Here is a 17,198-nt window from a genome sequence, read left to right on the forward strand (position 1 = left end):
TTTTTTATTCTACAGAGATAGAGACAGCCAGTGAGAGAGGGAACACAAGCAGGGGGAATGGGAGAGGAAGAAGCAGGCTCATAGCAGAAGAGCCTGATGTGGGGCTCGATCCCATAACGCTGGGATCACGCCCTGAGCCGAAGGCAGACGCTTAACCGCTGTGCCACCCAGGCGCCCCCAAGTATTCTTTTTCAAGAGCTAATAAGAAACAAGACCACTGAGTCTCAAATTTATCTCTTTTATTCCCCTTTCTTATACTTTGGGGTAGAAATGTCGATGAGCAACAAAATAACTAAAAAGCCGCCTGCCAGGGTAGGCTTCACTGTCTGACCACTGTATCATACCTATTAAAAGAAAATTTTAGAATTTTAGCAAACATTTCCAGTTAAGTGTCCTGTCTTTTTCATTTTAAAATCAAAAGACATAATTCCCAAGTATGAACACTCTGAAGTATTTTCTGAAATCCTAGCAATTACCTTATTCAAGTCCTTCATACTAAATTAATGAATTTTACTCAAAGGAAGTTATTTTTCTTACACTTGTCCATAATGAACTTAGTCAAACAATCTGAGAAATGGTAAATAAGAAGTTGTGATAACTCTCAACAACCACCTTTGCTTTTTCTGTATAACTAAACACAACTAAACTTTGACCAACCAATATGGTTTTCAGAACACCCAATATATGCATGGAAAAAAATACAAAAGAGATCAGGCCTCTGCCCTCGCAGGCCTCTGCTCTTCAACTGAAAAGGGAAGACACAGGATATGAAGGAATGACTTCCAGTGTGCAGGAAGTCCAAAGACCTGGAAAAGAGTCTTACATCTTTGGCTCTGTCACTTACTAGTGGTATGTACTATCTTGAGTAACTCACTTACAGTCTCAGCTCAGTTTCAGGTTGTGGTAAAGATAAAAGTGTACATTAAAGTACTTTGCACAGTTATCAATAAAAAAATTAAATCCACTAGTGTTGCAGTCATGCTGAATTGTGTGTGATTGGCCACCTCTCAATTCTACTTTAGTATTTCACCAAATAATGGGAAACCACAGAAAACCTCTGCAATTCAATAAATGTGAAAATTTGAACATGGAGAACATTGAGATGGCTAATTTTTTTTTTAGATTTCAGGTGAAATCGCTATATAAAAATGATGGTGTATAGGCCAGCATACCTAACGTTTGTTTCTAATAAAAGGTAACCTAAAATTGGGATCCCTGGGTGGCTCAGTTGGTTAAGTGGCTGCCTTAGGCTCAGGTCATGATCCCAGGGTCCTGGGATCAAGTCCCGCAAGGGGCTCCTTGCTCAGCGGGAAGCACTTCTCCCTCTGCCTGCCACTCCCCGTGCTTGTGCTCTCTCTTTCTCTGACAAATAAATAAATAAAATCTTAAAAAAATAAAAGTTAACCTAAAATATATCAGAAGTATAATCAGTACTCATGCATGTAGAATGTTGCCTACCATGCTTCATTTATCTGAGACAATTAAAAAAAAAAAAAAAAACTGGATTGCTTCACAGATACTTAGACTTAGTATACAACAGTACCAATCCCAGAAACTCAAGGATTAATCAGCATCACCTACTAATGGCATATGAGCAATGCAAACATTTATGGCAAAAGGTTAAACAAAGGAAATCATTTTTAATAAAGAAAAATAAAGACATAAAATTTTCAACATTTAAAACATTCTCTAATTCTACGAATCCTTGATTCAAAAATGGTGATGGGGGCGGAGGAGTAGGTAAGGGGTCGGGGGACGGGACTTAAATAGGTTTAGTGCATATTTTTGGCTCCCACATGCCAAAATTTGATGTGGGAAATGTCCACTGATTGATAGATTGAGTTTTTGCTGTAATATATGCCTGTTTAAATATGATGAAAAATTTTTAAAATTAATCTAATTTCAAAACTTATAATACCCATGTTCTTCCCTCATTTTTGTAAGATATTAAAATAATATACCTAAAACACTTACCAGAACATCTCACATATTGTTTTAACAATACATGTTTGCTATTGTTGTTATGCAATTTTAATTAAAACAGAGTCTTAGTTTGTAACATTATGGATTATGTGAAGGCTCTGGAACTCAACAGCTTGGGTTTAAATCCTCGCTGTACCACTTACTGGCTATGTGTCTTTGAGATTGCTCTTCTTTAAAATGGGTGTATTGGGGCGCCTGGGTGGCACAGCGGTTAAGCGTCTGCCTTAGGCTCAGGGCGTGATCCCGGCGTTATGGGATCGAGCCCCACATCAGGCTCCTCCGCTATGAGCCTGCTTCTTCCTCTCCCACTCCCCCTGCTTGTGTTCCCTCTCTCGCTGGCTGTCTCTATCTCTGTCAAATAAATAAATAAAATCTTTAAAAAATAAATAAATAAAATAAAATAAAATAAAATGGGTGTATTAATAGCATACACCTCAGAGGTTGCTGAAAACAGATTAGTTAAAAACATAGAGCAACTGTAGCAGAGCCGAGTAACTTGAAAATGCTCCAGGTCAGCTATTATGTATAGCAGTACCTCCCAATAGAAATAGAATACAAACCATATAAAAACTAACACACTTCCGGTGCTCAATAGCCACATATGACAAGTGTCTAATGTATCAGGCAGCACATATTTTTTAAATATCTTGAGACGCATGACAGCTCAAAATCTTGTATCAATAACCAAGCAATTCACATTTCTGACACATATATTCTTTTTTAATAAAGATCTAATTTTGTTAGAACACAAAGAAAGAACACTTTTGATTTTATCCCCTATTAATCCTTATGTTGGATTGGTTATACTTTAAAAACATGTAAGAAAGGAAAATAGAGGTTTTAACACTCTTATAAAAGAAACAACTGTTAAGGTTGTAAATTTCCGCTCCCAGTGCCTCATGATTTTTTCATTGTTGTTGTTCCAAAGTAATACCCAGACACCTAGCCCATTTCAGGAAAGTACTTCCACTACACGAGTATAAAAAAGACTGATCTGAGCAGTGAATAGAAAGAATATAAATCCCAGGAAACCAAAACCAAAATGTGTAACTTACACAGGTCAAATGTGAATGGTGTGGGTGATAATGGTTAAAAAAAATAAATAAATATTCCTTATGTTAATCAAAATGGAAACTAGAAGAAATAAGTTCATCTGTATAAATTTTTCAAGATAAACATCAGCTAAAATATTCTGAAGCTGAGGCTTCTTCAATTGGTGACAAAGATACAGCTAAGGAAAAAAATCTATATTGCTATATACACATTCCACATTTGTCAAAGTTAGAGACTCAGAGTACCCAGAAAGTAAGGGGCCCAGGGGAAGGGAAGGAGGAGCATCATAGGGTATGTAGATCAGATAATTTGTCCCTCCATACTGAAGAACACTGTGTCACTGGGTCCACACCCTATAACCTTTCTATTTATTATCATCCCACATCTCTGTTATAGCCAGTTGAATAAATGGGACTTTGAGCAAGCTGTCCAAACAGCTTTCTTCTGGTTCTTCTATTGATCTAAACCTCCTTTGTTGATTCTACCTCATCTGACCAAAGTCTGGACTCAAGGTACCTCAGGGCTCGATCCTCCCACCTTTTCTCTTCTGTCTACACACTCACAGACCAGGTGATCTCATACATTTCATAGCTTCAAATTCCCTCTATATGTTGACAACTTCAAAATTTATGTGTTCCCCTGAACTCCAGACTCATATGCCCAGATGCTCCCTAGACAAGGCTACTTAGATATCCAGTAGGCATCTAAATAGATTCAAAATTTAACCATTTTTCCCATCTTTTTCTTCATCTCAGTAAGTGGCAGGATCTCCTATCAGCTACATTATTTTTCTTTTTAGCTCTCACCACCACCAGAAATAATTTGTTTAATGTCTGCCCAGTAGAATGCAAGCTGCATGAGAGCAGATATTTAAAGGGCACTAATTTAAGCTGTATGGAAAATGCAGACCCCCAGGGGAGTATATGGGCTCAAGTCTGAATGATAAGATGGAACCAGTCTTGAGAGGAGATGGATCAGGACAAGGCAGAGGAAAGTTGTTCGAGGCAGAGGAAAGGACAAATGCAAAGGTCTAAGTCCTAAAGGAGCTTGTACATTAAGGGGAGTAGAAAGAAAGCCAGTGCGGAGAGAGAACAGGGAACAAGAGGGCAAGAATTGAGAAGGAAAGAATGATGGGTAGAGTACGCTTCCAGGGATTCAGGAAGAGGGAATGCCAAGTCCAAAGGCCTAAAGAGTCAAATTCAGTGTTTCAATACAAGTAACAAAGAAGAGGTTACCCAGATCTCTTTCAGAAGGCCTCAAATAAGCATTTCATGCTTCCCTAGGGTGTTCTCTTGGTAGGTTAGTATTTATTCAAATTAATTTTGAACAGCCTGGACTAAAATGGTAGTGTGTGCACAGCCACGTTAGCTGTGATGTGAAGTAAACAGAGCAGTTCCTATAGTGGTGTGGAAACTGAAGAGACCTTACCACAAAATTTATATGGCTTTGATGCCCCTCCTTGTGCTGGGAACAGACTCAGAGTCTTTATAACAGGACATCTAATCTACAGCATCTCTAATTATTTAAGTGTTCCATTCTATGGGGAAACATTCTAACATTGTGAATAAAGATGAACTTAAAAAAAATCAATACTTCAAGATAGTAAGGAGCAAAAAAGAGGTCCCATCTCTTCAAAAAACAAATTAATATTTCTTTGGGCTTTTTTTCTGCAAACAACCTTTAGTCTACCTAGATGATGTATTCATCTCACTAAGTATGGTAAATCACTGGAAACAAGAGAATTTGTTTAAACTGCTAGGTGTCCTCTATCATCTTCTTGAGATTTTTTTGTTCAGTTGCTGTTCTAGCATACTTAAGATTTTGGTCAAATTCAATTAATATATAACAAATCAAGACTTATACTGAAAAAAATGATTAAATGACTATCAATTTCAGAACTCCTTTATACTCTTAGTACACTCAAAATATTCTACTTCCTAAATGAAGTACAAATTTTTAAGAGAGAAATTCTTCAGCACATCTTCGCACAAAATCTGCTACCAGCTATACATACCTTCGACTGCAGTAACATCATGTGACTGGAAGTTATTACTTACTCCAGTACTTAGATTGTAGGTTTAATAACTACTTTTACATAAACTTTGTGGACATACTGTAATCCATTAGGCTTTTATCTATAGATTTTTCTTCATTATTTTGCATTCTTTATTTCAGACCTTCCCTAAAACAACAGGTAAAGCAATCAAAACCTGAAATATGACTTCACTCATGAATGCAGAATTTCCTCCTTGCCCCAACATGAGAAACATGTTGAGAAACAAGGCAGAAATGAAGATCTCTGAAACACAAAGAGCTAGCATTTCAATCTCCATTTTCACTGCCTAGAAGACACTCTACCACATTCCATGGCCATTTCTTCTCATTGGTTTTTGTCCCCTATTCAGTCACCATTTTGGATGGCCTCAAGATTCTGCTCATAAGACATCCAAATCTATGAGCTCAGCCGTCTTGATTCCTAAGGTCTGTCTCCCTCCTTGGCCACATCTTAATTTCATTACTATCTGGACCAACTCCACTGCTAAATTCAGCATGTTTTAACTCCTACTCCTGCTCACAACTTCCTTGTCTCAGAATTTCTTTTATTGCTAGTGAACTGTCAACATACTGCAGTAGTAATGCTTGCCCTCCCTGCTTTCTAAAGCCATCAGTCACCTTATGCCTCAACTATTACTATAATCAACCAAGACCCATTTTCATCTTACACAAATCCATGTGCCTATAATTGAGCACATCCCCTGGGCCTACCACTTGAATATGACCTCCTAGCTCTTCTTAAGGCTCAGTCCATGGCTCTGTGTTTTGCTAGAAAAATCTATTAAACCATGGCAAATAATCTTTCCTTGACATATTTATGATGTCTACCTTCAATGGCTCATTATCACCAACCCGTAGTCCCTTTTCTCTTATATAACCTGATCTTGGCTTTCTAAACTATTTCTATAAATTCCTCTTACAGCAGATGACCACTTCTTTCTGACATTATTATCCCCTGTCCAAACAATTTACTGTGCAAAGTTCTATATTTTAACTGATGCTCTTTCTTTCCTCCCAGCTCAGAGGAAGAGCCTTTCCCCTGATGTTTACAGGTTTCCTCAATGCTATAAGAACATTTTTTTGGCTCTTTTTACTCTTGCAAACTACAACATACTTTCCCATATTCTTTCAAACATTTTCTAAAATTATAGCCCGTGCTAGCTGGCTTATCATTCTCCTGAACTACTTGCACAGGATCTGAATAACAACCTCACTCAACGCTGGGCCGTAAGGCACCTCCTACTCACATTTCCCCATCAAACTTGGGACTTTTATTGCATAGTTCATAGAACTGGAGTAAGAATTATGCATATAAAGCATTTGAAAGTGTACTATTTAATCTTAAGACTCCAATCAAACTTACCTCCACAAAAAATCTTTCTCTGACCTCCCCAGAAAGGGTCAGTCTGCCATAATGGCTTATATGTATCTAACACAGATTACATTGTACGGCTATTTATCTGGCACTGGGACCAGACCATGGTATGCCAATGTTTCCTAAGAAAATATAGTCACCCCTGACACCCCCACCTTATCTATCTCTCACAAGGCCACCAAATTAATCTTTCCTAAATCCTGTATTGATTCTCTCATTCTTTTCAAAAACTAACAATTTTGCCTTCCTATAATACACACCAAAACTTTGTAGCCCAGCTCTTAAATCCCATATATGGCTAAAACTACCAATCTTCTAATACTGTCTAAGAACCATCCATTTGTCTTATTCTAAGAATATGTATTTTTTCCCACCTTGTGGCCTCTACTCAAGTTCATTTATATGAGTGCCAAATAATAGTTCTGTGATTCTCCCTTAGCTCAGGCAATATTTCCTGAGTCAAGGCCATCCTCCTGAAACTGCTCTCCTTATCCAGTTAGCAGAATGACACTACATTTAATCCACATCGAATACATATGTGTCTATATAATTCCCCAAAAGGATGGTGAAGCCAGTGATAAAGATGATGTTTTAAACAAGTCCGAAACCCTCACCGTAAGTGACAAATAACATCTTTACTACCATCAACATTTATTATGTGCTAGGTGCTCCTACAAATGCTTTACGAGTATCCTGTGGATACTATTTTTCCCATATATAAATGGGAAGCCAGGGTCACAGAGGCCTTCACAGATATTTGAAAAAAATGGGTAGAAAATTATATTGGTAAATGAATAAATGTATTACTAATAACTATGCTCTGATGCTGTCACATAAATTAGTCCATCAATGTACAAAGCTTTCCCCACTCTTCCCAGCCAAGCAAAATCCTCCCAGCCTTTCAGAGACAACTGAAATGTCACCTTTTTAAGAAAGTCTCCTCAACCCTTGAAAGAAAGAAAGAAAGAAAGAAAGAAAGAAAGAAAGAAAGAAAGAAAGAAAAAAAGAAAAAGAAAAAGAAGAAAAAGAAAAAGAAGAAAAAGAAAAAGAAAAAGAAAAAGAAAAAGAAAAAGAAAAAGAAAAAGAAAAAGAAAAAGAAAAAGAAAAGAAAGTTAGTCTCCTGCTAACACCCTGGCAAAATTATTTGCTCCTTCTATGAATTGCCTTTAATACTTAGAATGTATCTTTATTGTAACACTGAAGTTTTTTTGAAGTTTACTCAATTAGAATGGGTTTATAGTGACAATTCAATATTTTTAATTCTTGAAAGAACTAACTGGAAAGCAAAGTGAATATAATTTATATCTGATGGACAAATGAAATAAACAGAAATGGTATATAATTCATTAGCAATAATTGATAATCATACTCAGAAATCTTTTCTGTAACATTTAGTACATCTATCACATTATAAGGTCTGGTATAGCTAAGTCTAATTCAGAAGGTTCAGTCTTTCTTTTAATATGTCCAAACAAAGCTTTATTCTTAAAAAATGGGGAACAGACTCACCAGTCTCCTCCTTTCTTCTTCTACTGCAATGAGTAATCTTGCAAATTCCTTTAGTGACTGAGCTATTTAGAAGAAAAAAAAAAGCATTAATCTCTTTTCATTGCTAATATCTAATTGCACAGGAATAAACATTACAATGAAACTGGTAATAAATGTGTATATATTCTGTGGTTTTACGCTTCTAGAAGCATAGAAGAGTATACACAGTCTCAATGACTAATAGCTATAGATAACAGATATTTGTGCACTGCAAATTAAAGTTTAGCACACACAAACTATATTTTTTCTTCTAAGACACTAGGGAAATACAGTTTATGTATGTAATGTATAAAACTGAAATTAATAAATAAAAGTTTACTACTGAAATTGCTTCTAAACAGAATCCTACAAATAATGACTATATTAAATCTCTAAGAAGCAATAAATCCAGTACTATTTAGATGTACTTAGTAGCAGCCTGTAACGCAACATCTCCCACTGACTTCTGTCTAGACGCTCAACAATTATAGATACTTAAAACGAGATTCTGTATTACTCCAATATCAAGGTAGTTTAGATCATGAGTCATCAGTGTGGCCAGAAGGCCTACCAGCATTAGCATTTGGGGAGTTTGTTAGAAATACAGATTCAGGGGGCGCCTGGGTGGCACAGCGGTTAAGCGTCTGCCTTCCGCTCAGGGCGTGATCCCAGCGTTATGGGATCGAGCCCCACGTCAGTCTCCTCCACTATGAGCCTGCTTCTTCCTTTCCCACTCCCCCTGCTTGTGTTCCCTCTCTCGCTGGCTGTCTCTATCTCTGTCAAATAAATAAATAAAATCTTTAAAAAAAAATGCGGATTCAGGCCTCACCACAGAATCTGCATTTTAAGATCCTCAGGTGATCCATTTGCATACGGAAGCTGAGAAGCACTGCTTTACTTTTTTCTTTTTTCTTTTTTTAAGTTTTTATTTACAGTTAACATACAGTGTAATATTAGTTTCAGGTGCCCAATTTATTGATTTAACACTTACACACAACCCTGGTGCTCATGACAAGTTCAGACAGCTCTCTGAAGCAGTGCTTCTCCCACCTACCTACGGAGAAGCACTGCTTTAGAGAACTATCTGAACAACTATTGCTCTAGCTTGGGTCAAGTATCAAATACTCAGAAACACTGGGAGAATAAACCAAAAAATAAATTGGGAGTTACAATAGCGTATTCCTTAAAAATGCATAGTCCCAAATGGCAATTGTAAAACACTAATTTATTCACATCATTTTCTCTATCTCACACTTAATATAACTAAAGTTGGAATGTTTTGATTACAAAACTAACAAAACAAATAAGGTAAATGCAAAAATTATTTCTATGTAAGCTTTGAACCTTTCCTTCTATGTCTTCATTCTTCAGACTCCCTATCATTTCCTTCCTACCCATACTAATTAATATTAAAAACATTCTGTAAGAAGAAGTCTAGTAAGTCTGGCATAAAGCCTACAATAAAGGCAGATAAGTGAGGAAAATAAATCAAGAGTTTCATAACAGAACCTTAAGAAAAATAATGTTTTCCATTCAAGAATTTAAAATTACAATCTAGGGTTTTTCCCTCCACTCTTTTTAAAACTAAGCTTACATTAACTAACCTGGTTTGAAATGCTATCCCTATGATTACTTCACATTGGATTTTATTCACAATTGCCAAAAGAGAAATCAAAGGATTACCTGGGAGACTCAGATTAATCTCATAACCACATTAATGACCTTAGAGGAAATATAACTTTTGTTTTTTAATTTAGAAAAATGAGATTTTAATTTCTACAAAAATAACAGTATCAAAGCTACAATACAATACAGTTGTGACAACAGTAAGTTGAACAGAAAAACATTTTACAAATATACAAAAAGTCTTAACTGGATTATATAATAGAATATTATATTTTTATACTTTGGGTAAAGAAAACATTCCATCATCCTGGCAACTACCTATTGCCACTAAAGAACTCTACTGGTAAGCCTGAAGAAAAAAAGTCAATAAAATTTTGGATAATGGAAGGCATTATGTTGACATGCCTACAGCGAAAGAGATCAAGAGTGAATTGGTTTGGACTACAGGAATTGGAGGCAGCAGGTACTCCTGAAGGTGAGAAAATAAGAGGTGAAAGAAAGTTGATAGTAAGTTTAAAGTCTGTATAAGAAGAACTTTAACCCCAGATTTCAAACTCAATTTTTTAAATTAAAAACAAAACAAAACAAACAAAAAACCAACTACCCTCATATGCTTCTTTTATGGAAAGCTACTGGATAAAGCGCTCTAACAAAACAATGGAATACACTAAGAAAAGAGGACATGGGACCTAGAAGTAGGAGATCCAAGATAGCACAGAAGCAAATGAAATTCTTATGTCAACAGAGAGATATTCCAGGTCAACTGCTGTGCAAAAGCTTCAGAGAGGATCTTATCTGGACTGGAGCAATAGGTTACAGACTCCAGGAAATGTTTCCAGAGAATAAAAATAGAACTGTCAATATCCTGATGTATCTGAATGTAATGAAAGGAAATGTATACTCTTTTAAAAGAAAATTCAAAGGCAATTATTAACTCTTGGGAAAACAGTTATGGAAGTAACATCATCAAAATAAATGAAATAACTCAGTTGTAATACATACAAAATCACCATGATATAAACATAACAGTATAGAATGAAAAGAGGGTATCTAAGACTGGGGAAGAAGAAGTCAAGTGTTAGCAAAATAATTACGGTCTTGAAAGAAACAGAAGAAATGGCTAAAAGTTCAAAGTGAGTAGTTAAGTGGTAAGGACTTGTAAGATGAGAGGTTGCCAGTTTTTATTGAGCCTATTAAAAATCTTTACCTTTTTTAAATAATGAAAAATAAAGCATGCTATAAATGCTTTATTTTCCTACTAGACTTAATTTTAGAAGGCTAAACTCACGTACTAATTTACCCAAAGAGTTAAGTAAATATCTAGCACATAGAAGCCTGATAACAAAGGTTTTTATTTTGTTTTTGTTTTGTTTTTGTTTTTTTGACAACAGGTTATTTTTGGAATAAATGAAGACGTAGCTTGATTTAGAGTGTCAGGGATAGACTAGAACTTTCCACTTGGTCAACCCAGGAGGTCACGTACTATCTCATGGAGTAGTGTCCTAGTAGTCTGAGGAGCATCATCCTATAACAACTTGGAAGTCCACAGGCTTCCCCAAGTAACTACTACTTCAAGAGTAAATTGTGCAGATGCCTTAAGTCAGATTTTGGTTTTAAGTAAAGAAACTCAAATTCTCATTTTGATGTTGTTGTACCTCTTTGTCTAAAAATTAATGATGCAGTTTCCTGCTTAACTTGAATGGTTTTCTGGTCTGTTTCTCATATAAATACTATTTATAGACTCAGTACAGTAATAGCTTATTATAATGAGAATGTCTGAGAAGAAAAATTTGAACATGCAAAAGCAATTGCATGTCTGGTTCCTCACAACAAAAACTACTCTCCCTCCAGCAGTTTTCTGGGTCTGCCCCAATCTGACAATTGAAATGAAACTTTTTTCTTTATATAGTATACTCTCAGTTCCATACAAGTACGTTTCTTAGTCCAAATGAAGATATTCATGTTTGCCATTTGTCCTACATGGAAATGAACAGCCAAGAACATCATTTCATCAATTAGTAACAGCAACCTACTTTTTCAACCCATATCTAATGCTTTCCCCTAAGTCTTTTTATTTATAATGTCAAAGTATTGCATTGATAGTTTTCAAAGCACAACATAACACAGAAAGGAAATAAGAATTAACAATCCTATAAAGCAGGTATAAAATAATTCAAAGTATTGTATAAGCTGGGTTTTTGGGCAAAGGGCTGATAGACAGCCAGTGACTACCTAGCCTGGCCTGCTCAAAATCTGAAGGAGCCTCTGATACAAGTCAGATAGATCCAAGCTGCCTAGTGTACCCCAGCAACTCCTCAGAGATGAGAAGCCAGTACTAGAATTTCTGGTGCCCAGGACCAACAAATGCCATGAAAAGAGACCATGAAAACTGAAGGTGAGAAAATAGAGACCATGAAAACTCATAGAGAATCTATTCCCCACCAGACCTTGGGCACAAAACATAGAAAATGACTCATCCTGCACAGTGATGTTGACTCCTTGAGAAATTTCTTCTAAGACTTTACTTAAGTAAAATCTAAAAATATTTTTTATTACATGCAAATTCTAATACCCAAATACTTTCTTTTATTAGCAACGATATGTGATGTTCCATACTTTGCTTATCCATGTTAATATTTACATAAATAACCATTTCATTATCTGATTTTGGGGGGGCCAGACTAACATCAAATTTAACAGCTGGTCTTGTAATTACAGATTCTGCCCATACCTAGTTGGTATGACAGGAGCTTGATTAAGTGACAGCAATATCCCAAAAACAATATTTTACGTACAGTGGGCTTTCAATAGATGATCATTAAATGAATGAATGAGCTTAATAGATTTCCACAATCTATTTGCTATATATGGAGAAACATACAAACTTATATTCTAGGCTTCATAAAATATTTTGAAAAGGCTAAGCCAGATGCTTTGGAAAATTATGTTAGCTATCCATACTCTTGCCACCTTCATGAAACTTTCCTGGCTGTAATCACCAGTAATAATCTTTCTCCATCCTGACCATCTGGACCATGAGATTACTGGAGAGCAATCAAAATATACTTTCATATATAGATGTTAAATTGCCAACAAATTATTGAGGTTAAGAATATTGCTAAAGGTTCCCTTTTCATCTCTCCAATGTGATATTGGAAAAACACTTTTAGAAAAACAGAAATTTATTATTCACGTGTATTTATGACAGGTTCCAAGAGTAAATGCATTCGCAAAGACAAGAGTTGAAATATATCTACACGGTGAGGAAGTAGAATAATGGCTTCTGTATTTACTAATATCATAAATTCTAAAACATTTCTGAACTGTCTAAAATATCTATTTCCTAACTCAATCTTTTCAGCAGATTTGAGTTCACCTGACTATTTTTGACTATGGAAAACCTGCTTCATGCTTAGAAGTAAAAATGAGAAAGAATAAAGAAAATCACTCCCTGTTCATTGTTGACATGACTCCATTAGTAGTGAGTACTAAGCGTTATACTATTAAATGTTTCAATAATTGATCTGCTTGAGCTTTAAAGATTTCACAAGTAGGAGAATTGAGAAAGCATGTCTCTCTCATATCCAACCAACATTTATATCATAATCAGATAATGATATGTTAAATATTTCTCCCAGGAGTCTTTTTCCTCAAACCTATGTGGCATAAATACATACCCAGACAGAAGTATAGATCACAAATTCAGTCACATATACAATTATGTCAGCAACACATTTTTTACTTATTAAGTGAAGAAATCACCTATGACATTCAGAAATGGTGATGAATAGGGGAGAACTGAGTTAGCAGTAGGATTTAGACTTGGTTAAATTTCAAGGAAAACATAAAAACCTTTTAAAGTTTATAAAAGCCAGATTGAACCAATGCAATCATTTAAGAAGTCCAGATAATGTTCCAACAGTCACTTTACTATTTTATCGGGGTGAATGATGTAGGTTATCATGGTCTTTCTTAGTATCCTTCTGGCAATGACTTTTTTCCCCACAGGGAGTAGGAGAAAAGCAGTAATAATACCAACACTTCACTGAGGATATGAGCCAGTGCAAGTGAATTCATCATATGCTTCTAGATCTGGCCGCACTGAAAAAAATAAAAGTGGAATCAATATACACAGCCAAGCGATACTCAGCAGTACACTATGAAGCATGCAATGATGTAACAGGGTATCACATCAGCAGTTCATGCCTGGAACTCCCACTGAGGAAGTTTTAATTCTTTGAACATTCAGAAGATCAAAGATAGCATAGTAACTGAAGAGCAAGCTTTGGTTCAGGAACAATTTAACCCATAAACAAAGCAAGAAGAATCATTGTGGTAAGCCAGAAAAAGAAATACTATGTCTACAAAACAGACAGCAAAATATAAAAAGTTACACCAATTCTCCACACAATTATCAACTAGATATTGTGTGTCTGTGTAACAATTAACAGCCCCACTTGATGGGCTGTCTACTGTAATACTGAACATTATTCGCAACCACACTCATGTTATTTTTTAGGAGCCACAACATCAAATAAGATTGTTCCACTCTATTTGTGGCTTCAAGTTCCATGGACGCCTAATTGCCAAGCCAATAAATTGCTTCCTAAACCAACTGGAAAAAAAAAAAAATCACAGGCCTACTGCTGAATGCTGATGGGTCACTGTACCCACGTACTCAGAGACATCATCTTTCTTCTAACACTTCACGACCCCTTAGAATTCAAGGTCTCAGGAAAACACAGAAATTCTAGTTATCTTTAAGGTAACTAAGCCACGTTCTCCTTAACATCCTCCTGGTGGTTAGTTTTGTTTTTCTTTTTGTTTTTAATTTCCAAACATAAATCAAAAAGATTAATATTGAAAAAAAATCCTTATAAACTTGTATTTAAATTCTTCTTTCCTGACTTGTTAATTTCAGCCATTCCAAAAAAATGAATTCTTGCCATTTGCAATGGCGTGGATGGAGCTAGAGGGTATTATGCTAAGGAAAATAAGTCAGAGAAAGACAAATATCATATGATTTCACTCATACATAGAATTTAAGAAACAAAACAAAGGAGCATAGTGGAAGAGAGGGAAAAATAAAACAAGATGGAATCAGAGAGGGAGACAAACCGTAAGAGACTCTTAATCATAGGAAACAAACTGAGGGTTGCTGGGGGGGGGGGATGGGGTAACTGGGTGACAGCATTAAGGAGCGCACGTGATGTAATGAGCACTGGGTATTATATAAGTCTGATGAATCACTGAACTCTACCTCTGAAACTAATAATATACTGTATGTTAATTAACTGAATTTAAATAAAACAAAAGAAAAGAAAAAGAAAAAAAAATTCTTCTTTCATATTCTGCCAGTGCATCCCTGTATAGCATTGTGTGCAGGTGTATTTGTTTCAGCAAATACAAGGTGTACCAAGGTAGAACATATTAGATATTATTTTAGTAATAAAAATGTATTTGATATTATAGCATAGTTTGCTAATTAAGCATTAAACAATAATAAGAAATGCACAGCTTACAAATGAAACATCATAAAATTAAACTTTCATTAAGTTGACTGTGTATTCTGCATAGAGTCAAAAACTGCCACATCTCTGCTTCCTTATCTGTCCATTACCATCAACTGTGCCGTGTTTGTTCCACCCAGTACACAGATGCCAATCCAGACTACAGAAGACAAAGGGACAGAATCCTCACTTTGGAATCTACAATATCCAACCATTTCTTTCTAGTTTCACTTGCTCCTGTTAATCCTCTAATTATACTACCCAGACTCTTTGTAAGGGTTATGGCCAGGAATCTAGTCTCCTTTTAAATTCCCAATTCCAGTTCTTCATGCCTCCCTCCCTACCGGTTCTGACATTCCATATGGCCTTGGGCACTGACCTGTGCTATACTTCAGTCCATGAACATGGGTTCCAACATTGCCCGCCACTGCACATTTGGGCTGAGATTCAGAACTTGTGGCAAGATTGTCAGTCTTTTCTGGTCTTAGGTGATTTTCAGTCTAGTTTCTCTTATCCTCGCTGGCATAATGGGACTCAAAGAAGAGTATACACACCTTCTTTCCAGGGGCTTCACCTGTCAAAGAGCTACAAAAAACTGCAGATTGTTAGGATTACCTATTACAACTGAGGAGAACTAGGACTCCAAGATGAAAAGTCACAATGGAGGCACAGAAGTAATTCTACACTATCTAATGGTTTTTTCTTCCCGGATTCTTCCTGAATGGAGATAGGACCTTGTAGCAATATCTGCTCTGAAACTGCCAAACTACAAAATAGTTTGAGAGTTCTAGTATACTCATACACACACATTCAGGGAATATATGTTATATAATATTAAGGTCAAATTTGGAAAATGAATTCATACAGATATAGAAAGACAGCCTTTCAATTTCACACAATTTCAAAACTTCATTCTAGCTGGTTTCCCTGAAGACTTCACACTGTCTCATTACTTCATATGAATTTCATCTGAATCCCAAAGATCTTTCACTCTGAGATTTTACGTTAATGTAATAAGTATTGTTGTATACAACACAGTCCCCAAGTCACATATTTTTGTTTTCTTTCAAAGCATACATTTTAGAAAACCTGTGCTATTCTGATGTTGCCTTGTTTTGTTTGTTTTTTTAGATTTATTTATTTGAGAGAGAGCACATACATGAGCTGGGGGAGGGGAAGATGGAAAGGTAGAGAGAGAGTGTCCAGCAGACTTCCTGCTGAGTACTGAGCTGGATGAGGGGCTTGATCTCATGACCCTGAGATCATGACCTAAGCTGAAATCAAGAGTTGGACACTTAACTGACTGAGCCACCCAGGCGTCCCCCCACTTTTTCTTAAAGATCTAATGTTGCCTTCGTTTAGTTTAGTTTTATTTTAGTGTCATTTGACCTGTTTCCCAAAGCCAAAACAACCCCCAATCCAGAAACCATTTTCCCCCAGTATGTAGACCACTCACACTTTGGAGCACCTCTACCAAGATGCAAAGATGTCACACATACTATTTCATTTAATTCACATAATGATAATGAGGTACTGAGTAGGTTTTATCTTCATTTTCCAGATGAGAAAAAGAATATCAATCACCTGGAGTAACTTGCCCTATGATCTCAAAGCTGGTTAAGTGGAGTAGCAGGTATTTAATTTTGATTGTTTCATTCCAAAGTCTATTCTATTCCAGCAAACCATTATTGCCAAAGGAGGAAGGGAGCAGGAAGGAGGGAGGCAGGGAAGGTAATGCCAGCTTACTACCCTGCTACATAGAACAGGCTTATCATCTTTAAAAGCAAACAGTCCCAGAGCTGTTTGTGCTCAAGTGATAATCAAGCCCCAAATATCCTGTTTTAAAGGGAACAATCAGTAATTTGTTGCTGACAGCCACTTACACCATACCCGCCAATCTTTACCACCTCCCAGCACTCCTTCACATTCCACAAAGACGGAGGTATTCCATTCATGGGATTCATCTGCACCCAATCCTACTGCCACCACCCTACTGAGGCTTCAACATCTGCTTCCTTGTCCAACATCCAGCTTCTCTTTTCCACAACCTCTTAACCTCCAGTGACCTT

The 17,198-nt window shown here is 36.2% G+C and overlaps 1 protein-coding gene across 4 annotated transcripts in view; it reads right to left on the minus strand.

The window, feature by feature from the left end:
- The window catches only part of ARHGAP42 (Rho GTPase activating protein 42), a 270,455-nt gene that overhangs the window by 181,218 nt on the left and 72,039 nt on the right, over positions 1 to 17,198 (minus strand). For 3 of the 4 annotated variants that reach the window (XM_034666127.1, XM_034666126.1, XM_034666125.1), the window contains exon 3: positions 7,976 to 8,037. In XM_034666127.1, coding sequence (XP_034522018.1) covers positions 7,976 to 8,037 — 62 coding nt within the window. Of the gene's footprint in view, positions 1 to 7,975; positions 8,038 to 17,198 lie in introns of those variants that run through there. The other variant, XM_034666128.1, reaches the window with a different exon arrangement.

This window comes from Ailuropoda melanoleuca, chromosome 8, assembly GCF_002007445.2.
Source record: "Ailuropoda melanoleuca isolate Jingjing chromosome 8, ASM200744v2, whole genome shotgun sequence".
NCBI classification, from domain to species: Eukaryota; Metazoa; Chordata; class Mammalia; order Carnivora; family Ursidae; genus Ailuropoda; species Ailuropoda melanoleuca.